This window comes from Haliotis rubra, unplaced genomic scaffold (assembly GCF_003918875.1).
Source record: "Haliotis rubra isolate DU_JTF1 unplaced genomic scaffold, ASM391887v1 Scf618, whole genome shotgun sequence".
NCBI lineage: Eukaryota > Metazoa > Mollusca > Gastropoda > Lepetellida > Haliotidae > Haliotis > Haliotis rubra.
Window position 1 is genome coordinate 457,983 of NW_025767322.1, and position 26,290 is coordinate 484,272.

A 26,290-nucleotide genomic window follows, 5' to 3' on the forward strand; every position below is an offset into this window, starting at 1 on the left:
ATCCTGTTTTTCCAAACTTCAACAATGACGTAATAATGACGTCATAGAATATAAGAAATAGTTTCTTGCAGATTGTTTTTACATGGGTGTAGTATTGCTTTGACATCAGGTGTCTCAACGCAAGTTTACACACACTCAGACCTCAGGAAGGCTAATGTAAGCTGGAATGGCATCCTGGTTTAACCACCTTTATAGAGCGGTGGGGTAGCCTAGTGGTTAAAGCGTTCGCTCGTCACGCCGAAGACCCGGGTTTGATTCCCACACATGGGTACAATGTGTGAAGCCCATTTCTGGTGTCCCTCGCCGTGATATTGCTGGAACATTGCTAAAAGCTAACTCCAATTTTTATAGCATCAGCTTATAATATGTTCACAAGTTATAAAAAAGAAAATTGACATTATTTGATTATGTGGCTGTTTTCATCCATTGCTACACATCTTTAATTTCGATTTTAACTTTGGCTGATTGCCTTGAGTGGCTGGTAATCTTACAGGCAATGTAAGGTCACTTCTATTGGTCAGCGGTAGGGAAAACCCCCAAAATGAAACATTAACACTGATGTTGAATCAAGGATATTCTTAACGCTGAAATTTCGGTGAAAAACTGAAAAATCCGGGCGATATGAGAGACAATGATAGACAACGGAATATTCTTATCGAATTCTTCCTTTATAGTTTTACCAAGTGCAGTTATATTTTATGTCCTGTGTGCTCTGGAAATAGAGACGTAGCGCTGGTTCCTCCGTCAGCAGCTGGAGGAAGATACAGTGTTGAACACACAACAGCCTTGTTTGCATGTAGGCAACACCGCTCATTCTTTTTCTGCATGGTGTATTCTCAAACCTCCATGTTAATTTATTATGTGCCTGCTGTTAAATAAGTATAACAGCCAGGCTGAACGTTGTTTTAACATTGTGCGGGGGAACATCTGTTTTGGGAACGTTTGGGTGAATTTACAGGTACAAAAATAAACGTTACTTGTAAATTTAGAACGTCTGAACTTGATAAGGGTGCATGGCATGCTGTTATGGAAAAACATGGCGTAGTGGTGAAATACATCACTTTCCGTTGAGAGTTGCCTATCCTTAGTCGTGGCAGGATCGATGATCATGGTTTCGAAGTGCAGATGCTCAGATTATGATTCTGTCATTACACTCGCTGGTCTCCTTGAGCCGGTGGACGTCGTTTACCCGGGGCGACAATGATTTCTTTCCATCTTAAGCCAACAAGGCGTGATGTTGTCCAGCTCATCTTCTAACATTGAAAAAACCACTGGCGTTATTAGCAGCAGTATATCATTGACTGAAACATGGATGGCAGAATATTCATTATTATGACTATACTTGAATATTCATTATTATGACTACAAGTCAAAACATTGATTACACAACAGTCTCGTTTCCCGCTGACTGGGTTCCGTCCTATTGCGCAACTAAGTACAATAACCAGTCCAGAATTTTGAGACCAACTCATTCAACTGGATGTATAAATATTAAATCAGTATTATTTGCTACATCTAATCACTTGTATATTGCAACATTACACTCCTAAGCCCTGCAAACACGTCGCGCAGTGCTCTGTCGTACAGTGTGCTCTAACAAACGGAAATCTGGAAATCGAGGAAATCTCAAAACGAGGCTCGGCAGCTAGAAAAGTTTGACGGTCTGGTACGGACTTGATATTATAGCAATCACATTGTACGTTACTAAATTACACTTAATTAGTGCAAAGAACACATAGAAGGTGTAACCAAATGGATAGTGAATCATTGTACGACCTCATCAAACGGGCAGTCTGTGACTTCTTAGTTAACGATATGCTGCCTAAATCTCGACATAAAATATAGAAATACGATTTTTTGAAATTTAAACTTAAAATTAATTTGCAAATGCCATTTTGTTATGAAACAAGGAATTGGAATTTAGCGTAACTATAGTTGTTTGTAGTGTCTCTTATGTTTTTTCTCGAGATAATTCGGATTGGCTGAAAAGTAGGTCATTGTCTGAATCAGTTTATGAGACTCATGTTTTGGTTTGATGCTTTATAGTTTACGGCCATTGTGATCATTGTCATCATATTTATCGTATTACACATAATATGTATATTCTGTAATTTACAGAATAATAGACTTTTTAATGAATGCTTCCACGACCTCCGAGAAGCCGGAACTACTTTTAGTCCCGTCCATGAGTTCGCGAGTCATTATACAAATCATCCCACTCACAACTCTTTCTATCACATAATCTCCCACTCACCATCATATCTGTGACTATGTTCAGTCTCCCACTCACCATCATATCTGTGACTACGTTCAGACTCCCACTTACCGTCATATCTGCGACTATGTACAGTCCTTCACTCACCATTCCATCTGTGACTACGTACAGTCTCCGACTCACCATCCCATCTGTGATTACATACAGTCCTTCACTCACCATCCCATCTTTGACTACGTACAGTCTCCCACTCACCATCCCATCTGCGACTATGTAGTCTCCCACTCACCATCCCATCTGCGACTACGTACAGTCCTTCACTCACCATCCCATCTGCGACTCACATACAGTCTCCCACTCACCACCCCATCTGCTACTACGTTCAGTCTCCCACTCACCATCCCATCTGCTACTACGTACAGTCTCCCACTCACCATCCCATCTGCGACTATGTACAGTCCTTCACTCACCATTCCATCTGCGACTACGTACAGTCTCCCACTCACCATCCCATCTGCGACTACGTACAGTCTCCCACTCACCATCCCATCTGCGACTACGTACAGTCCTTCACTCACCATCCCATCTGCGACTACGTACAGTCTCCCACTCACCATCCCATCTGCGACTACGTACAGTCTCCCACTCACCATCCCATCTGCTACTACGTCTCCCACTCACCATCCACCCACTACACAGTCTCCCACTCACCATCCATCTGCGACTACGTACAGTCTCCCACTCACCATCCCATCTGCGACTACGTTCAGTCTCCCACTCACCATTCCATCTGCTACTACGTTCAGTCTCCCACTCACCATCCCATCTGCTACTACGTACAGTCTCCCACTCACCATTCCATCTGCGACTACGTTCAGTCTCCCACTCACCATCCCATCTGCGACTACGTACAGTCTCCCACTCACCATCCCATCTGCGACTACGTTCAGTCTCCCACTCACCATCACCCATCTGCGACTACGTACAGTCTCCCACTCACCATCCCATCTGCCTCCCACTAAACTAAATGTACGTTACATTTCGCGTGACCTAAACTTGCAGGTCATGTCAGTATCTGTCTAGATATACGTTATATATGACGTGACCTAAACTCTGTAGGTCATGTCAGTGTCTGTCGTGACAGACGATATTAATCACGTGATGACTGCGTGCTACCGATTGGTCTATTGACCTACTCTGTGTTGCAACCCGAACGCCTTTGTGAACCGACGGCGACCATGGAAACGGATCTTTGTACCTGGAGAGCGGAGGCGGGATGTAATTTCCTAGGAACTCACTTTAGATGCTCGCACTTCAGTGCAGAGGAAAGGAGAATTATAGCTATTGCATAACAACTGGCAAATATCCAAGTCAAACATTTGTCCATACAGCCTCCGTGGTGTAGTGGTTTGAGCGTCTCCACGGAGAATGGAAGGTCGATGGTTCGATCACCAGCCACGCATACAAAAAGACGTTAGGGTATGTTGGTTGTTGCTACCCTGCCTGGACCCCCGGGAATCGAAGGTTGGTTTACAGTGTCTGAAATGGTCCAGCTCCGTAATACGGTATTTCCTGCATTTTACCCATCTCCATCTGGAGGAGCGGCTATGTCAATATAGGTCTGAATTGTGCACATTAATGATTGTTGTGTCATAGAGATACATTCTTCATGCGGGCATGTATCCTAGAGATACATTTCTTCATGCGGGCTTGTATCCTAGAGATACAGTTCTTCATGCGGGCTTGTATCCTAGAGATACAGTTCTTCATGCGGGCTTGTATCCTAGAGATACAGCTCTTCATGCGGGCTTGTATCCTAGAGATACATTTCTTCATGCGGGCTTGTATCCTAGAGATACAGTTCTTCATGCGGGCTTGTATCCTAGAGATACATTTCTTCATGCGGGCTTGTATCCTAGAGATACAGTTCTTCATGCGGGCTTGTATCCTAGAGATACAGTTCTTCATGCGGGCTTGTATCCTAGAGATACAGTTCTTCATGCGGGCTTGTATCCTAGAGATACAGCTCTTCATGCGGGCTTGTATCCTAGAGATACATTTCTTCATGCGGGCTTGCATCCTAGAGATACATTTCTTCATGCGGGCTTGACAATGCAAGACGCTGTAGCGTTTTAAGGAATAAACGTCTCATTTTGACTTTGAAGTCAACAATGTACTGCGGTTACCTCTGACCTTCTAAAAACTTTGAATCTTTTAAAACTTCGAATCTTCTCAAAGCGTCTGACTATTTCAAAAGCTCGTTCCCTCTCCGAACTTCCAATTATTCCCAAACCTCCTATCATACCTAAACCACCAATCTCAAATCCTCAATGTATTCCAGCATCTCAAAACCTCCTATATTCCTGAGAGAAAAACTTCTTATGGAATTGCCCTAATGGTTTGTCATTAAATTGCCGTAACATTTTATCATTATTTTTCGTAAAATTTCTAATCGTTTTTATAACCTGACCAATAATTTGTCACGGTTGTCATGGTAACGCTCATGCGTACACAAGGAAACGGGTCTAGAATTTGTCTTTTTGTCTGTAAATCAGTGTCTTCCTGACGTCCTTAATTTGCTCTGGTAGAGTTAATTAACCCACATATGTGACATTACTTTATCCTTACGAACAGCTTAACACATGATGTAGCTATTTATTGACAGGCCGAGTGAAGCTCGCGATATGAGGACACAAAACCTGTTGTACACTACCGAACGATGATGGTTCCCCATGATCATCATCACCACCATAATCACCATCAATCAGACAACAGAAGCCAAGCGAATAAACACCCTTTCTCATTAAACATAAATCCCCAATCCTGCCTGTCAGTGTTTTCGTTGATGACATTTAAATGACAACCGTTTGTAAGTCAACTTCTGGAGTGATGTCTATTGTTCGCGTGGATGTATATGATACAGCGGAAAAATCGATGCCATGGCAACAAACGCAATGCATATTTGTCAAACTGCTTAAACTTATGACAAGATCGTTACAGGAAACCAAGACAGAATTCTAATGGACATTATTACTGACACGGGTATTCATATCCCGTTATGAGCTATCGAAATGTAAATATCTGTAGTAAAACACACGGACTTGCTTCATCTCTAAAATAACAACGTTAACCGTGTGTACGAGACGGCTTAGAGAGGGTTGACATCATGTATTAGACTGGAGTGAGTCATGTGTTTACCTTAAAAACAATCCAATGAATCCCTTGATGAAATGATGTAAGATAGTGCACACATTTACGCGAGAGGTGTGGTTCGCCGTCAGGAAGGTTTCCACCTGAATTATCCAGGGAAGCCTTGGGCAAATGGGAGGGTGACATGTTGGGCGTCTCAGTCTACACTGTAGACGGGGGAGCAAGACATATTGGACCATCTCAGTTTACACTGAAGACGGGGGAGGGAGACATATTGGGCCATCTCAGTCTACACTGAAGACGGGGGAGGGAGACATATTGGACCATCTCAGTTTACACTGAAGACGGGGGAGGGAGACATATTGGGCCATCTCAGTCTACACTGAAGACGGGGGAGGGAGACATATTGGACCATCTCAGTTTACACTGAAGACGGGGGAGGGAGACATATTGGGCCATCTCAGTCTACACTGTACACGGGGGAGGGAGACATATTGGGCCATCTCAGTCCACACTGTACACGGGGGAGGGAGACATATTGGGCCATCTCAGTCTACACTGAAGACGGGGGAGGGAGACATATTGGGCCATCTCAGTCTACACTGAAGACGGGGGAGGGAGACATATTGGGCCATCTCAGTCCACACTGTAAACGGGGGAGGGCGACATATTGGGCCATCTCAGTCTACACTGAAGAAGGGGGAGGGAGACATATTGGGCCATCTCAGTCTACACTGTAGACGGGGGAGGGAGACATATTGGGCGTCTCAGTCTAGACTGTAGACGTGGGAGGGAGACATATTGGGCCATCTCAGTCTACACTGAAGACGGGGGAGGGAGACATATTGGGCCATCTCAGTCTACACTGTAGACGGGGGAGGGAGACATATTGGGCCATCTCAGTCTACACTGTAGACGGGGGAGGGAGACATATTGGGCCATCTCAGTCTACACTGTAGACGGGGGAGGGAGACATATTGGGCGTCTCAGTCTACACTGAAGACGGGGGAGGGAGACATATTGGGCCGTCTCAGTCTACACTGAAGACGGGGGAGGGAGACATATTGGGCGTCTCAGTTTAGACTGTAGACGGGGTAGGGAGACATATTGGGCGTCTCAGTCTACACTGTAGACGGGGGAGCAAGACATATTGGGCGTCTCAGTCTACACTGAAGACGTGGGAGGGAGACATATTCGGCCATCTCAGTCTACACTGAAGACGGGGGAGGGAGACATATTGGGCCATCTCAGTCTACACTGAAGACGGGGAGGGAGACATATTGGGCCATCTCAGTCTACACTGTAGACGGGGAGGGAGACATATTGGGCCATCTCAGTCTACACTGTACACGGGGGAGGGAGACATATTGGGCCATCTCAGTCTACACTGAAGACAGGGGGAGGGGATGGAGACATAGACGGGGGGAGGGGCCATCTCAGTCTACACTGTAGACGGGGAGGGAGACATATTGGGCCATCTCAGTCTACACTGTAGACGGGGGAGGGAGACATATTGGGCCATCTCAGTCTACACTGAAGACGGGGGAGGGAGACATATTGGGCCATCTCAGTCTACACTGAAGACGGGGGAGGGAGACATATTGGGCCATCTCAGTCTACACTGAAGACGGGGGAGGGCGACATATTGGGCCATCTCAGTCTACACTGAAGACGGGGGAGGGAGACATATTGGGCTATCCCAGTCTATACTGAAGACGGGGGAGGGAGACATATTGGGCCATCTCAGTCTACACTGAAGATTGGGGAGGTGGTGTTTTGAAATTTCTCACACTACACTGTAGGTGAGGTGAGGTGAAATTGGGTTTAACGTCGTGCTTGAGAATATTTCGATCATATGACGACGTGCATGCGTGTGTATGTGTATGTGCGGCTGCTTGTACTAGCCCAGAGTTAAGCTGGTTTTATAGTGCTAGCCCACTGAGATACCATGCCGCAGTGAAGCATGAATACCCCACTCAGACACATTATACTGACTCCGAGCCGACCAGTCCTTGTTGTACCCATTTATGCCGAGCGCCAGGCAGGGACCAACAAGTACCATATTTTAACGTCTTTTGGTATGACGCGACCGGGGATCGAACCCGCGACCTTCCGCTCTCCGGGCGGACACTACACTGTAGATACGGGGAGGGTGACGTATTGGTTTGACTCAGTCTACTTTATGTAGACGAGGGATGGTTACGTGTTGGTTTGGGGTTTGACTCGTCTACTTTGTGTTGACCGGGGGAGGGTGACGTGTTGATTTGACTCAGTCTACTTTGTGTAGACGGGGGAGGGTGACGTGTTGGTTTGGGGTTTGACTCGTCTACTTTGTGTAGACGGGGGGAGGGTGACGTGTTGGTTTGGGGTTTGACTCGTCTACTTTGTGTAGACGGGGTGGGGGGTGACGTGTTGGTTTGGGGTTTGACTCTCGTCTACTTTGTGTTGACCGGGGGAGGGTGACGTGTTGATTTGACTCAGTCTACTTTGTGTTGACCGGGGGAGGGTGACGTGTTGGTTTGACTGAGTCTACTTTGTGTAGAGGGAGAGGGTGACGTGTTGGTTTGAACTAGTCTACTTTGTGTAGACGGGGGAGGGTGACGTGTTGGTTTGACTCAGTCTACTTTGTGTAGGTGGGGGAGGGTGACGTGTTGGTTTGTCTCAGTCTACTTTGTGTAGACGAGGGATGGTTATGTGTTGGTTTGACTAAGTCTACTTTGTGTAGACGGTGTGTGTGTGTGTGTGTGTGTGTGTGTGTGTGTGTGTGTGTATGTGTGTGTGACGTGTTGTATTGTCTCAGTCTACTTCGCGTGGACATGGATGGTGACGTGTTGGTTTGACTCAGTCTACTTTGTGTAGACGTGGATGGTGACGTGTTGGTTTGACTCAGTCTACTCTGTGTAGGCGGGGGAAGGTGACATGTTGGTTTGACTCAGTATATTTTGTGTAGACGAGGGATGGTTACGTGTTGCTTTGGGGTTTGACTCATACGTGTTGCTTTGTCTCAGTCTACTTTGTGTAGACGGGGAAGGGTGAAGTGTTGGTTTGACTCAGTCTACTTTGTGTAGACGGTGTGTGTGTGTGTGTATGTGTGTGACGTGTTGCGTTGGTTTGTCTCAGTCTACTTTCGTGTTGGTTTTGTCTCAGCGTGGACGTGGATGGTGACGTGTTGGTTTGTCTCAGTCTACTTCGCGTGGACATGGATGGTGACGTGTTGGTTTGTCTCAGTCTACTTCGTGTAGACGTGGATAGTGACGTGTTGGTTTGTCTCAGTGTACTTCGTGTAGACGTGGATAGTGACGTGTTGGTTTGCCTCAGTGTACTTCGCGTGGACGTGGATAGTGACGTGTTGTGAAAACTGGGAGGGGGTCGTGTAGGTTTGTTGAGGCCTACATTGTGTGCACGGGGAAAAGTGGTGCTCGGTTTGTCTCACTGAAGACGGGGAAGGGTGAAGTGTTGGCAGGGACGGGTGGTCGGACGGCGTCTGTGTATATCACGCGTTTAGACGTTAAATGAGACGGATATATCCATCTACTATGTACAGGGTGGGGTGGGGGTGGGGCTTCGTGTTGGTCTGACACCACGCACTGTGTAGACAGCGGGAGGGCGATCTCCCAACGTTGTACTATATTTGATCACCCTGTCTCAGTACTTTCAAATGTGAATTTCCCCCAGTCATTGTTCGGAGTATCAGTAAAGTGGTAGACGTCCAAGACTTAATGGGCCTTCCTCCCACATCCTGACGCGTCGTGATGAACTAGATTACTGTTAAACCCACGTTAACGCCAGAAACATGCTTAATACCAATAGTTTATGATCCAACTGCGTAATATATGTACTTGATCTAAGAAATATGACATTAAATTAATCACCACCCATTTTCGGATATGTGCTACATTCGTAAAAGTGTGATTACTTGTTTTAAAACAAGGCCTGGCATTACCATCCCACAGATAATGAAGCCAAAGCTTCCGATACGGATGCATTATTTTGGTATTATGTTGAGAAGTCTAAAATGCCCATTTCATCAAGGATGAAAACTATCCGTTCCACAACAAGAATCGGACTGTCGCATGATGTCATTAGTTTCTGTCCGCGTCTTTTGGACTGACGCCGCCGGGAATCGAACCATCCACCATGAGTTCTCAGGGCAGACGCTTTATCCACTAGACTGCCATGAAATAACACCACCACCTCTAAATCTGAACATGTTGGACCTGATAGCTGCGTGCACACAATATTGATAGTAGGTCGGGGTCAACATATTCAATTAATCGATATCGTTTTCTTTTACGATACTGCTAGTTCCCTGTATGTCGAGTGTGACGTGTGATTCGATGAAACAACATGAAAGTGGTAGGAGGCATTATCATTTGAGTGAAACACACGAACATCGTGCTGACAAACGATGAAACGAAACTGGGATTCGAATCCCCAATTTCTTGCACCCCCAGCACGGCTAATTGGGGGACTGAGCCATCCGTGTCCCGTGTGTTGAATAGAACATATGCTATTTATGTTAAAAAATAACCAAACTCACTTATGACAGGTTGGTAGCTCAGGAAATGTAACTTTTATTTGGACAACGACATATGTACATATTTACAGGGTGAGATATCACGAAAGAGATCGATAGGTGTAGGATATGACCCAGGTTGTGCATCGACATATATTCAACCTCTTAATACTGCTGGTTCCTCTGTTCTCAGGGTACGGTTACCGTACAAGTACCACTGTAAATACTCAATAAGGCCAGTTCTAGTTGTCTTAGTTAACCTGCCATGGACAATACACAAGAAAGCAATCCGCCTTTAAGAACCATTCTGACAAGCTGTCCGTCCGGGGTTAATACTGCATGGAAACATACACATTCATTATCCCATAACCACTTTAGTCAGAAGCTAATATTTAACCCTGTTGTCCAAATCCCATAGTTTCTGTCGTATCACTAAATAGAAATGACCGAATGTGGTGTTGTTTACCTTCTACTCAAAAGACGTCAAAGCACATCGGATTTTTAAATATTACTTTGACGTAACGTAAGAAAGAATCGGATGTTCTTTAACGTCCGAGTATACTTCTCGCACGTAGAGATTGGCATTCTGGGTATATAAATGTGCTTATCTTTCACAGAGAAATGCTTTCAGTGTTGTATTGTACGCTAGACACTGAGTTTTCCACAAGTATGTTGCTGATTGAAGTTGGGCGCGGTAGGATGTGGTCTTTGGTTGGGATGAGGGTAGGGATGAAGCTTGATGAAAGAAAACACTGGACTGGCGGTTTCCAGGGTGACGTGATCGTAAGTACTGACTTCAAGCAGCTACTGGAAGATGGTGTCTAAACGCGTGGTTAAAGAAGTTCCTCGTCAACTTAACGTCTTTATGGAGAAACGGTAGCACGTGTTACTCAACTCAAACTTCAACATGGCGTATCGTCTTGGTAACCATTAGCTAGAATTGCTGCAGTTATATGTGAAATTTCGTTACGCATCTTAATCTTAAATGCATGAAAGTAGTAAAGAGGTAGTGGATATGACATATGTGGCAATATCGGCGACGTGAAACGTATCCAGAGTAAATTATCGCTTAGGTATATTTTCTCACAAAGGGCGACCGACATCAAGTGATGAAATAATCAAACTTCTCTGTGGGGTACAAAATACATTGCCAGCGGTTCTGAGGCATTTGATTTGCTATCTGGGTAACATGTCTTGCCACAAACCGAAAAATATATTTCAGGCCACGCCCACTAGCAGACAACTGTTTATATAATAATAATAATAATGTGTCCATTTATATAGCGCCAAACTGCTCATAGCGCTAACAATCAAGGCAACTGTTTCCAGATTGGCTAATAACAGAACTGGCAGTGCATGCTTGATTGACGGAACGAATAAGAATGGCCTACGGTTGATTCCGGGTTGATGAGTTGGAAATGTATGTGTGCACACTGCGTAAACATTTGTACAGATTTACCTGGTGTGTACTCCGGTTTTCACATTTATACTTCCGTAAAAAATATCAAAGTCATTACTAAATGGTTTCAAAGAGCATGATACAGGTTTCAATATATGACCTAAGTACCACGGACACGATTGATCGGTGGATGCATCCAAGGCAATTCTACCCGGGTGTGACAAACACACACCCTTCTGATCCTCGTACCGCTCTGGTCGGTAGAGGTGAACGTCATGGTGTATACTATCATCAAACCTACAGTCTGGTAAGGTGAAGGTCACTGTAGGATTAGTAATGATGAACAAAGTGAGTATTTCATATTTCATACAGGTTCTGAGGAAAGGCGGAGTTGGGTTGCAAAATCTGCACAAACTCTCATGATAATAACATCATTTCATAAACGTTGCCACTCATTATAAAGAGGTTGAACATACTGTATGTACGAAATCATAAATAATAAATAATATTTACTCTGGGGGAGGAGGGGAGGAGGGGACGGGGAATTCATCATGATAACAAACAATATGATCACTCTTCTTAAATGTGCAAAACAACCATTCAAAGTACGAGATTGCTAAAAAAAGTATAGTTACAAAATTGTGAACACGAGGCGAGAAAGAAAACACGTTCTATCACAATGGATACAATATCCGTCCGTCTGTCCAGAGCCCTCACGAAGCTGTGGAACGATAAGGGACCCAAACATGTGTAAACATATCCGTCTCTTCCGTCCTCAACACAAGGCGGTAGAATGTTCTTGCCGTGGCCACTCCACAAGCTCCTTCCGCCCACTCTGGTCGAATCGTCAACCAGCATAAACCGGTACATATCCCCCGATGGCCGTCATCAACTGACGGCGCCATGATACCGGATATGAAATATTCACCATTTGCAATAAGGAGTTCTGGGACATCTTGTTATAGCTGCACTGACGTTGCAGGAAGATCTAGCTCCGTGAGTCATTGGTAAATATATCCTCTGTCGCTTTAACATAGACAACAATCCCGGAAACAATATAAATATTCCTTTCTGGAATCTCTTCAGTGAAAGTGTTATCCGACTATATATAAAAGGTGATTTGCTAAATAGTGAATCCTTTGTGCTTGACAGAGAACAACATACGTTAGATGGAATGTGAATTGTGACCTTGTTTCTTGTGCACAAGGGGCCCAATGACCTTGACCTTCTTCCTTAACCTCGACCTTGTCCCAGAAGAGAACCAGTGGTCTCTGTTTATTGCCTAAGAAGGAAGTCTTCAAGGTATCACATCATCTCAAGATTTGGCGGGACAAGGGAAAAGAACCGAAAACACTCAAATGTTTCTTCAAAGGAACATTTCATTTCTTCTTCTTTTGACTGTCTTGACTTGAGCTATGTGCAGTTGCCTCCCCTGAACCGGCCTCCTTTGGAAACAAAGGGAAACTGAGGCCACCCATTAGTTTGGAAAATTCTGAAAAAAGTAAAACAAATACGTTATTACATGATTTTCATCAATTCAAAAAAGCGAGTGAGTGAGCTGGGTTTAACATCGTTTAATAAGTGTACTTATGTTCTGTCATATTGGAGGGAGGTCCGAAGTGATGTGGTAAGATGACAGGTATGCCACTTGGATGACAGGTATGCTGTTCGCAAAGCCAGGAACATAATCATGGCAGAGAATCGAAACATGGCAAAAGGTTTCTGACCCATGTAAGGAACGCAGACCCCTCAAGGAATTTCACCTTTGACCACTAGACTTCAGAGTTCGCTAACTGAGTGAGTGAGTGGGTATGGTTTTACGTCGCTTTTAGCAATATTTCTGCAATTCAGTGGGGGGCACCAGAAATGGGCTTCACACAATGTACCCATGTGGGGAATCAAATCTGGGTCGTCGGCATGACGAGCCGACGTTTTAACCACTAGGCTACCCCACCGCCACCAGTTTTCTAATAAAATAAAGTACATGTTGCAACATGTTTATGGTTTATGATGTAGCCTAGCAGGCAGCGTGTTAGCTCGTCACGATCTTGTTTCCAAAGATGGCAACAGACCATGACTTCCTAGGAATGCGTTACTCCCCGGCAAACACAAAAATCTATGTTCAAAACACCTCGTCAAATATCTCAACGTTTGCATTCTTAAATTCCACTTGCATCGTTCTTCTTGTGTGTGAATGAGATTCCAGAAACTATAATCGTAACGTGGTTAATGGGGTGAGTTAATCGTATGCAGCCTACAAAACCCTAATTCAACCATTCAAAGAGTGAAATGCCATGTTTTAAACCGCTTCATGTGTACTAAAACGAACTTGAGGAGCTCATTTTCTCGTAATGCCGGTTGAAGAACTCAATTACAAGCGTCACGACTTTCTTGCAATAATGAAAACAAGTGGTACTGTTGGAATATAGTCAAATATTAGGGAGGTGGAAATTATAAAATGCACAACACGAATATGACTTGTCATGTAAAGGTGAGACGTCTGTGTGTCATTGAGACGGGATAGCCTTGCTGTTAAACCGTTGGCTACTTCAAGCTGATTACACGATTTCGAATCTATACGTTGGTACAATGTGTGATGACAGCCGACATGTGTTTGTTTTAAAAAAGTTCGAAATATTCAACAGTTCGTTAAAAGCGTGTTCAAAATGACACACTTGATAACACTTTCATCATTCACTGGAAAAAGTAAGGATACAACTCGAAACAATGTGTCGTCCTAATAAATAAAGAAGTTGACATCAGCGCGTTCTCTCCAGAATCAAGTGCTAAATTGGTATGGCTGGCTTGTGGTTGTGTGTCTTCTTGGAAACTTGGCCTTAGAAGGTCAACTTTGATCACTTTTTTCATTATGTACGTCATTTGGGGAAAAGGAGCAGACTGGCTTCAGATAAGTGGACCCCTGTGGATTGGCGGTAAAAAATGATCAAAACACAATAGGTTGGGAGTGGGCGTTAAGAAGTGGTCTTCTTTATATCTCCGTTTACTTCGCTAACAGGGAAATCTACCGCGTGAAAGTAACAGACATCAAACTGACATTTTGGTTCATTGGAACTTGAGGGGAGAGTCTGCTGCCATAATACGGGAGGTTTGATCACCTGTCGACGTATTAGCTGAAACAATCAACCGATCAGTTTCAACTTTCATTGCCTTTGCGTGTATTTGTGATGGATGCCATCTGTGGGGCAGAATAAGGCCATCTTGTCTCGGACACCAGATTTTAGGACTTTTCGACAGTGATTCCTAACTTCATGCTAGATACATTCGACAGTGGTTCCTAGTTACATGCTAGATATATTCGACAGTGATTCCTAACTACATGCTAGATACATTCGACAGTGATTCCTAACTACATGCTAGATACATTCGACAGTGATTCCTAACTACATGCTAGATATATTCGACAGTGATTCCTAGTTACATGCTAGATACATTCGACAGTGATTCCTAACTACAGATACATTCGACATTCGACAGTGATTCCTAACTACATGCATATTCGACTGATTCCTAACTTCAGATACATTCGACAGTGGTTCCTACATTCGACAGTGATTCCTAACTACATGCTAGATACATTCGACAGTGATTCCTAACTACATGCTAGATATATTCGACAGTGATTCCTAACTTCATGCTAGATACATTCGACAGTGGTTCCTAGTTACATGCTAGATACATTCGACAGTGATTCCTAACTACATGCTAGATACATTCGACAGTGATTCCTAACTACATGCTAGATATATTCGACAGTGATTCCTAACTTCATGCTGATACATTCGACAGATACATGCTCGACAGTGGTTCCTAGTTACATGCTAGATATATTCGACAGTGATTCCTAACTATATGCTAGATATATTCGACAGTGATTCCTAACTACATGCTAGATACATTCGACAGTGATTCCTAACTTCATGCTAGATACATTCGACAGTGATTCCTAACTACATGCTAGATACATTCGACAGTGATTCCTAATTACATGCTGGCCGCCTCCGTGGTGTAGTGGTTAGAGCGTCCGCCCGGAGAGCGGAAGGTCGCGGGTTCGATCCCCGACCGCGTCATACCTAAAGACGTTAAAATATGGTACTTGTTGGTCCCTGCCTGGCGCTCGGCATTAATGGGTACAACAAGGACTGGTCGGCTCGGAGTCAGTATAATGTGTCTGAGTGGGGTATTCATGCTTCACTGCGGCATGGTATCTCAGTGGGCTAGCACTATAAAACCAGCTTAAGTCTGGGCTAGTACAAGCAGCCGCACATACACGTACACACGCATGCACGTCGTCATATGAGCGAAATATTCTCAATAACGACGTTAAACCCAATTTCACCTCACCTCACCTAATTACATGCTAGATATATTCGGGTTGGTATGACTGACTGCATTCAGCAGAGACGACTAATGAATGTGCAATGGCTTCTGTTACTTACACTTAATAATGCAGATTGGTGGTACGGGGTCACCACGTGTTGAATGCGCTTAGTATTTTTAATATCAAAATGCTCACGTTTCTAAAGTGAATTGTAATAAACGTTACCTAATTAATGTCTCGGTCATATCACGGTGTCAGAGTTTGATAGGGAGGAAATAGGAGTGTCATTGCTCGTTTATTCCTTTCCCAAGAGAAGTGGGATGTTGCCGACAAAGCTTTAGCTTAATGTGCGAATGACATTGCAAAGATACTTTGGGGATAGGCGTTGCATTTTCCCCATCTTCGGTAAACGAATATTTGGTCTCACTGGATCAGTTGCAGTCAGTATGCACCACATTAGTGGTTCAGAGCCGCTTTGAACAATGTCCCAGTTGTATGACGGCGGACCGGGATTCAAACCCACAAATTAGGTTTCTGGCGTAGGAACCGAAGCCAGCACAGCGTACTGGGCCATCCGTGACTACCACCCCTATCTCGATGTCGTGAGTGAGTTTGGTTTTACGCCGCTTTTAGCACTGTTCTAGCAATATCACGGCGTGGGACACCAGAAGGTGTGACGAGCGAACGCTTTAACCACTAGGCTACCCCACCGCCCCCATCTAGATGTAAACAAGCAGACATAAATTTCAGTTGTTAATCTTCAAGACTTGATGCGGTAGCGTAACCACATTCTGGCCATGTTCTAACGGAAATGCAATTTGGGTAAAAACACAGTTTAGTAGCCTAAACCACAAAACAAATTACTGTGGCTAATGCAATGATCATTGTCATTAGACAATCGCATGAGATACTATGATTCTCCAAGCTTCTCCCTATCCGCCGGATATGTGACAATGGTGGCAACCTACAGACCACATGCCCTTAACAAGCAAACACAGCAGCTCCATCATGGGCTGTCCTCAGCTTGCGTTTGTAATCAATCGTTGTTTTTCATCGATGCTTCAAGGAAAGAAAACTCAAATTGAAGATTGAGTCTCGCTGCTGAGAACAAGCTACCCCAATTTACACAGAAAGTTGAAAGAAGATCCGGGAAGCATTGTTTGTCGACCTTGGGCGAGTTTACTGTTTCTGCAAACGGTATTATGTTTGCTAACCTTTCTAAAACCATAAAGCAACATCATGTGGTATCTGGTTGAGTACCCATGCAGGGTTATGTATGAGTTCGATACAAGGGAAATGGCAAATTCGCACGAAATATAACCAGCTCAGGAAATCTATTTCATGTAACTTTCATCACGCGCAGCATGTCTGTTGTCTTCAATGATCAAGTGTAGTAATATGTGTGGAAAGAGAGGAGTACAATCCGACCTTTCATATCAACTATTAACACAAAAGTTCAGAGAATTCTTCACTGGCTAAATATCTCATTGACGCCCACTGCAAGAAGACGCAAACTAATGTCCTCATACCTAGTTTTGTCCCATATACGGATATCATATGAGCACTGTGATCATGTGCTTCGGCTTAACTTGGTCACGTACACTGGCTTAATATAATCATTCACATCGGCTTAACTTGGCCATGTACACTGGCTTAATGTGATCATTTACATCGGCTAAACATGGGCATGTAACAGGGCCTGACGTGGTCTTGTATACACATACACTGTATCTATGTACATGAGCTGTACAGCTCATTTTAACACAACTGAAATCATAAACATTATCATCTAATTTTAGCTATATTCATACATGTTGACACCAGAAATAGTATCATACACTGTACCAAACAGGGATTCGAACCCGGCTTCTCGGCGGGATGAACAAACGTTTTCATCTAATTATGATTTAAGTGTTAATATTGACCCTGATGGTCCTGGTTAGAATTGGCTTCAACAACCCACGCTTCGGCTAACGGGATTCACTGGATTGTCTAGTTCAAACAAACAAACAGACAAACCAACAAACCAACAAACAAGCCAAGAAAGTATTGCTTCTGTGTGTTATTGCCCACCTTCGAAATCTATTAAGCCATCGCCATTCAGGTCGGCTAGCTGGAACATGGCCTTCACGTCCTCTTCCTCAAGGTTCTCGCCGAGACGTCGCATGACGTACCGCAGTTCGTGTTTGTCGATGTAGCCGTTACCGTCCATGTCGAACACTTTAAACGTCTCCTTCGTCTTCTCCTCCGCCTCCGTTGCCTCTGCTTCTGCACGAGCGGCGTGGTTGGCCGCCCAGCGCTTCATTAAGATAAGGAATTCGTCGTATTCTACAAAGCCGTTTTCTGGAAATAATGACATGCTAATTAGATATATTTCTATTATTTTTGTGTTTAGCACTTACACTCGAGTAAATATTTCTATGAAAGCAACCAGTTGTCCTTCTCAACATACTTTTGCTAAATACATAAAATTCAACAAATCAATATTAGTCTCACCAAACAATGTACGACATATTGTTCACTGTACGAAAGGTGAAAACATTAACCGACATCTTTGATGGTAAGCATTAATATATATCGTCAGTGAGTTCACCGTAACTTCTATTTACTCATGACTATGGGGATACAAAACATGTGTTTATATACACTGAAACATCTGTTCATCTAATTTTTGCCGTGTATTAACTGTGCGCCACACGTCTCTGATGAACATAGTGTTAAATGAACACAACATGGTACATGCATCATCAGCTGACGTACCCACGTGACCGCCGACCACGTGACCTTATACGTGTTTGCACGTGCGAGTCCAATGAAGTAAGGTAGTATCACTGATGAACACACATGCCACAACTGAGCTTTAAGAGGTGTACATCTGGTACAGATAACAAGGGTATGTTACTAACAAATTAATGCTGCTTGGTTACTGGAGAAGTTCGGATAACATAATGATAGAAGCTTCCCCAGGATTTTATACTACTCAAAAGGACTCGAAGAATATCTGATCATTTTCATATGACAGAGGGCTTGAGGGTATTGCAACAAATGTGTGATGGCTTGAGGATATTGCAACAAATGTGTGATGGCTTGAGGGTATTGCAACAAATGTGTGATGGCTTGAGGGTATTGCAACAAATGTGTGGTGGCTTGAGGGTATTGCAACAAATGTGTGATGGCTTGAGGGTATTGCAACAAATGTGTGATGGCTTGAGGGTATTGCAACAAATGTGTGATGGCTTGATGGTATTGCAACAAATGTGTGATGGCTTGAGGGTATTGCAACAAATGTGTGATGGCTTGAGGGTATTGCAACAAATTCGTCATGGTTCGATGGGTATTGCAACTAGGGCTGGGACGGGTCCACATTTTCTACCCGGATATCCCACCCCCTATTACCCGGATACCCGTTATGTTAATTCCTGACAACAAATTTGTAAGAAATGGTAATACATTCTTCAGTTCGGAGGCTAAAAGATCGAGTTTTTCAATATGTTAACTACCATGTATTATTTTATAAAAAGAAGTTATGTCGAAATCTTCAAAGACAATACAACCTTTTCATCATGAAAGAATAACATATTACACTGTTTAATCTGTTGGTCACATGATCATAACGGACCCGGGTCCACAGGGGCTTGTAACGCTAAATACTGCCATCAAGGTCATTGACGACCTTGGCCTTAACCTGTCCCGCACTTAAAAGAGCAAGGGAGGTCATTGGCTAAAAATAAATCATGTCCCATCAACTTTGACTCTTTTCAGTGCTGGGCAGGTTAAGGCCAATGTCGTCAATGGCGAACGGGCACGACACAATTCTGTTTGCGATGAATAAATGTACCTAAACTCATTATGACAGTGAGATGTAAGTGTCTCCGAAAGAATGGCGACAAGCGCGCTGACAGGCGCCATCAGTTCAACATGTTTTGTGTATACTGTGAAATAAACAAGAAAATGGGCGAGTTACCGCTACAAATTCTGAGCAGGGAGTTTGGCTCGGAATCGAGAAATGACGATTTTTCGAGCTCCCAAAGTACTGCTTCGATTTGTGTGCTGTATGTCTCATGTTGTAGGTAAATCTATTGGCTTGAAATGTGTGCATACTTTAAATGGGATAAATACAGTGAGCATTGTTGAATTCACCCTGAAACGTACTTGGTGTGTTGACCTCGTTACATCCCTTTCCTTTTATATAGTACTAAGACCCCGTCAGTGACAGTATACACCTTGATGGCAGTTTTTAGCGTTACAAGCCCCTGTGCCCGGGTTTAACTCATTACCCACCCGTCCCGGGTATCCTGTCCAAACCCTAATTGCAACAAATCTGACATGTCTTGTGAGCACTGCACTATACTGCAGAGTAGTTTGCATAACTATTTCAGCATAAATAAATTGTTTGTAAAATTAACTAGGGCTTTTGGTTCAATCCCCTGAATTGGTCTTTAGATATCTGTACGAGTAGATCTAAAAGTACAGTCTGTGTTTACCACATCTTAAAAGATAAGTGTTGACTCGGCGGTTTTAACTGTGATTCCGACAGTAACACCTCACGAACCGTTTCGCTCCGATCTGACTATCAGCTGACTTAATGCAGTCCCGTCCCTTTTAGCGCGGCAGGTTACGTGACCGTGCAAGGTGAGTTTCACACGAGGAGAGATTACTTCGCAAGCCAAAGTAATCCCGTCTAGTGATTGTAAATGGCTGGAAGCGCTGGTTCGGACAGGCCAATGCTATTCACACAGACGAAGACTAGAACGCTTTTAGAATAGGATTTAATTATTGATACGGCTCTCCCTTCGGTGGACCAAGCCGCTTCATCCAACCCAGGAATAGTTCATATTCAAACACATGGATTTGGAATAAAAATAGAACTTTGAAAATAACACAGTTTCCTTTGATGGAACTGATAACGTTGTAAAAGAGCCTTTAAAACAAATCCTTATGATGGTTTCAGTTAATTCACGCGCATTTGTTAGATAACGAGCCAGCTCGTGTAGTTTGGTGGTCAGCATGACATTAATACACTTTCTTCGCTGCCAATGCGTCATCTGAAAGTGGAACAGCATTGCCTAGAATTACCTTTACTGAAATAGTTAATGCTAATGGTATGTTTCCGAAGAATTATCACCAGCTTGGTTGTTGATGTGTTTCGTTCCTGCTCACCATTTTTATCGGCATTTTTGATCATCTCTTCTACTTCCGGTTGCGTATAATCGTGACCGAGAGACCTGAGTACACATCCAAGCTCCTCACAGGATATCTTGCCATCGTTGTTCTTGTCAAACAGGTCAAAAGCTTGTTTGAGTTCTGTAAAAGAAATGCAAAGAGTTTATACTTGGTAGGTCACCAAACCATTGCAAATGATCAAAATACGACTCTCAAATGCACAGAAAGAAAATCTTACAGAGTCAAAGCCAACATTGTTATTAGTTGTTATTACCTATTTACCTGGAACTTGAATAAAATCGATGCGTGTTTGCATTACTTCTATTTACACTCAATTTAAAAGTTCAAAAGATGGTTCTGCGAGAGGGAAGCCATATATTTGCATTGATGTACCAATGCAAAGATGCAAATATAGAACACCACGTGACTTCGCCTCTAAAGCTCGCACATGTAAAGAGATCGATGAAATCCTACGGCAAAGAACACTGTCTACAAGACCATTCTTCATTTATCAGAAATTCCTTTTGTTAACGAAACTTTACTGAAGAATATCAAAGAACAGGAAATTCCCTTCGGCACTAAGAAGTATAACGTTTATTGATTAGAATATCAAACAAACTTCGTATCTTTCTGATCATGGAAGATTCTTAAGAAACTATTGCGTGATCCTCTAATTTACAAAGTTACAAAGTCGGATATAGTCACAGCCGAATTGCTATATTCCGAGAATACCATGACGTCAGAGAGGTAAGACTGATAGCAATAGCTTCAATTTTGTAATCTTCGACAGCAAATTCCCCTTAACATCAATGTCATGAAGGTCGTGTACGCCACCGTGACGTGGTTTATGTGTAGGGCTCATCTGTTGTGTCGGTTTTTCTTAGCCATTATGGACCTTATTAAGAACATGCACGTAACATCTGCTCAAAGTGGAGATGATTACCAGCCGTACATCGTCCCAACCAGACCGTCCAGATGCTATACATGTAACTTTCAGAAAAAACAGCTCTCTCACAGTGACTTTTGACTTAACACTGGTTCACTGAACTCAACTCATGGTAAATATCTTTAGGATGCAATGAATTTACAGGATCAATATTTGAATTACAAACGAGACCATCGACAAAGATTTTCGTTTTTTTCCAAGCTTACATTTATAATACACTGATATCATACGAAACAAAAGAGCGTGAAGTATTGCAAATAAATGTTTCCTGTCGTATTGTGGCGTTACGTGACGTATTGCTCATTGTCTCAATGTCAACTGACATGATGTTTTGAGCCTGCGTTTCTGTTTCCATAGTGTTACACAAATTTAGAATACTTTTTCAACGGAACACGTGGTCGAAGAAGCACGTTTACACACCAGCATAACGCAGATGAACACGTGGTGAAACACCGTTGTCATTGACGTCACTGGGTCGTATGCCGTACACGCCAATCGTGAACTTCTAAATGATCTCACCACATATTTATAATTGATTCTGCATTATGATCAACGTATATACGGTAGAGATGTTAATACATTAGCTTGCAAGGTCTCCAAATGGTCAGTACACATGGTGATAATAACCCGTGGAGCCCCTAACTGTGTGGGAGTGTACCGTGCTTAACGTCTCCTCAATCATATCAATATCACACACGATACAGAACCCCCGAACAAACGAAATCGATTCACTAAAATGGAATCGGCAAAAATAACAACTCCGAGAAATCGTGATCGCTGGAATTATCTGTGGTGATTGATCCGCTCTTAAGAACATATTGGGAATCACGTGCTACATGCAAGAGGGAAGGGGGTGGGCGTAATAGCGAGGGGGGAACGTGAGGCATGGAATATGCCTCAAACCGAATGGTGTATTACAGATGGAATGTATATGGCGTACAAGCAAATGTCAGGTACAAACCGGGATGAATATCCCGTAATAGCGAGGGACATGTTATAAAAGAAACGGTATCGCTAAATAAAGAGGTGAGCGGGGTCATGGCTCCAGTATTGAGACACATAATTATTCTCTGGTATTAGTCGTGTATTAGTACGGTCGACTATAGCTTCAAGGCATATCGTGGTCAGATGGAGTAGGAGCACTTTTACTGAACGCTAGTACTTCAATACTACAATACTGTTCAAAAAAGCTTACTGCGGACCTGCAGTGGTATAGGTGGTATTAATAGCTATCCATCTTGCTATGTCAATTGGGAGGTGTTGACTCAAACATCATCAGACTGACTGAGTTTGGTTTTACGCCGCTGTTAGCAATATTACAGCAATATCACGGCGGGGGACACCAGAAATGGGCTTCACACATTGTACCCATGTGGGGATTCGAACCCGGATCTTCGGCGTGACGAGCCAACGCTTTAAACACTAGGCTACTCCACCGCCCCAAACATCATTAGAAGTACATACGTGACAGGGTACAGTTTGAGGTTTGTGATTGAAGGTGGTATATAGCACCGGACGCTACTGTCAACAGCAAGGTAAGACTGTTCACTCGGCGTTCGACAGGCGTGTGATCAAGGACAACCACAAAGACGTCGATATCAGCAATGATTTGAGAGATGCAATCTTCCTTCACGCCCTGCCACGATTGACAAGCCTCTCTCCGGGCATTGCGGTATTATGGGCTGAAACATCCACCAGTACACGATGATGTCATTTTAGACAGCTTCTGAAAGCTTCTGAAAGCTTTGCTAGTGCCTACTCCAGATCAACCTCTCCAGGATTTCAATCACTAAACACCACGAGTTATGTCCACACACGTCGAGTAATATAGTTGACAGGAAACATTTTATACAGGAGTGTTACTTTAACTCAGTATTGACCGACCTGACCACTTGAGAGTAACTGAGGCTGAAAAGACAAGTTCTACACACATGGTTCACACAAACCCCAATATGGAGCTGCTCGTCCTGGTTCCTTTCAGTCACTCCAACAGCAACCGTCAGTCCGACCTCAGTCCTTATTGTGCAACCGTAAGTCCGACCTCAGTCCTTATACATCAATCGTCAGTCCGACCTGTCCTTATTGTGCAACCGTCAGTCCGACCTCAGTCCTTATTGTGCAACCGTCAGTCCGACCTCAGTCCTTATTGTGCAACCGTCAGTCCGACCTAAGTCCTTATAGTCCAACCGTCAGTCCGACCTCAGTCCTTATAGTTCAGTCGTCTTTCCTACCTGAGTCCGTTGAGCGCAATCGTTCCTCCGACCTCAGTCCTAACAAAGCAATCATAATTCCTACCTGTGTCCTTACATAGCAATCATAATTCCTACCTGTGTCCTAGCAATTATCCCTCCGACCTCAAGGATAATTCAATAATACACCGAATCAACCCAAGATCCACTACAGCCGGTAACAAGCCGATAACGGGCTCCATGTCCAATACATAACGCCGGAATTGCCTGGCTACCACACCACCTGTCATCCAGATTGTCCTTGATTGGCCAGGTTGTCATATCAACGGAGCCGATTACCATCATCATATCCCACCATACAAGAGAAGAAGGCAAAGATACTATATGAAGAGGACACTAATTTGACTCATATTAGCATACCGACCGGGGAAAAAAAACATATTTTTCCGTCGTCGCCTGGTATTTTTAAAAGTGCAGAACATGCATCACATGATCCCGAGGTCAATGCATTTGCAAAGGTCACAGGTGGGACTGTGTCACGTTTGACACCAGCAGGTGAATTTGAAGGGGGTCACGTGACTTCCTGTGATTTCCAACAGAGTTTAAAAATCACCTTTCACTTTTGTAAAACAAACCTGTCCCTCACAGAAAAACCAGGGGAAAACGTGTCTTGAGAAGCATACACTGACATTAAACAGGATTTGCAAATACACAAAACCTTTCCACTCTGAGTCGGAGACACAAATTCCAATACAAGAATAACAATCCATCGCTTTGATGAACATAATCTCCTTGAAAGAGAACCACCACACGCTATATACTGCTTAACGTCCTGACAGGAGGGTCGGATGTGAAACACGCTGACATGTACCTTCTTCGGTGGGCGCCGGGTTGGGCTTCTCCAAGACGTTGAATCTGACCCTGTGTGACATCTCAACTGTCTCGTCAGGCCACATGGGCTACAACTACTACACCGACAACACTGCCCTTATATAGCGACGTCACCCGCCGACGTCACACAAAGATCAATACATGCGGTACGTAGCTATTATTTGAATATAGGAAGACAGAAAGAAGACGATGAGCTAAACATATAATGGTGGCCAGCGGAAGAACTGATGGCGTATTGATGTGTAAGTGGCTCTAATGCTCAACTCTATATTTAAATCCAATTAGCAGTGTATGGACTCACGTGACGAGCTAGTCGAGGGATGAATGTTTCTACCTTCAGGGAGGATGGAAACACGGCCGTTTTATTGCAATGCTATCTTTTCTTCATAGTCATTGATTAGAGTCCTTCTTGTGACCAGCGATCAACCGGCGACATTAGCGGGATAAAAGGACTCATTGTTGTGTACAGTACCGCTGATGACTACAGAGTTGTGTCGAATCTGTGTCATCAACGGGTTCGCTAATGGTTTTGCTGTTATCATACTTCATCGTATGTAAGATACATCTTCATCTATGGACACGCACGACATCGCAAGTATCTATGCTGTTACCACAATGTTGCCGTGCATGACATCGCAAATATCTAATTGTTTTCATGGGCTGTCGTCCAAGACGACATCGCAAATATCTATGGTGTTACCACAATGTTGAAGTTCACGACATCGCAAATATCTAGTCATTTTCATGGGCTGTTGTCGATGACGACATCGCAAGTATCTATGCTGTTACCACAATACCGCCGTGCACGACACGCAAATACCTGTGGTGTTATCACAGATGCTGATGTGCACGACATCGCAAATATCTATGCCGGCACCACATGCACTGCTGTCCACGAAGCGCAAATATCACAACGTTTTCCAGGGCTGTTGTCGTGGACGACACGCAAATACTTGTGCGTAATCGCAGCTCTTCACGTGCACGCCACCGCAATTTACTAATATAACGATGTGCGCTGATGGCAAAGTCGTCTGAGTAGAAAATGTAACTTATTGATGACTTACCATGCATGGTGTATGGGTAAAGTAAATAGCAAGAGGTCATTAATCAGATCAGATATTCAGCCGCATATCCTGAGCCACTGGTCGTACAACCGGTTTGTGTTTCGGAATGGGGCGACTTGTTTTTATAGGCGAACTATCTTCAGATGGAGTTTGAAATGACAATACCCTTTGAAACTACCGTGTCTCTAATATCTCTCAGCACGATTATAATATTTGCTGCAGTAACACTAATGGACGGCGAAAAGGTCAAACGTTAATACAAAAACTAACATGGTCGTTAAATGGAAACCGTGTCGTCGTCGATGATGAGGCTGAACGTAACTCTGGACACACAATGCTGCACTTTGATACACTATGACATTCTGTTATTTACCCGGTACTCAGAGTTCAACATGGTGATCGATTACCTCAGGTAAGA

General features: G+C 43.6%; 1 protein-coding gene across 12 annotated transcripts in view; it reads right to left on the reverse strand.

Annotated features, from left to right (window-relative positions):
* Positions 1-9,908: 9,908 nt before the first annotated feature.
* LOC124256097 (calmodulin-A-like) overlaps positions 9,909-26,290 on the reverse strand; it is a 173,306-nt gene continuing 156,924 nt past the window's right edge. For all 12 annotated transcript variants that reach the window (XM_046690034.1, XM_046690029.1, XM_046690033.1 and 9 more), the window contains 3 exons: positions 20,780-20,923; positions 17,693-17,962; positions 9,909-12,772 (listed from right to left, as the gene is read on the reverse strand). In XM_046690034.1, coding sequence (XP_046545990.1) covers positions 12,660-12,772; positions 17,693-17,962; positions 20,780-20,923 — 527 coding nt within the window. In that variant the 3' untranslated portion in view covers positions 9,909-12,659. The remainder of the gene's footprint in view (positions 12,773-17,692; positions 17,963-20,779; positions 20,924-26,290) is intronic.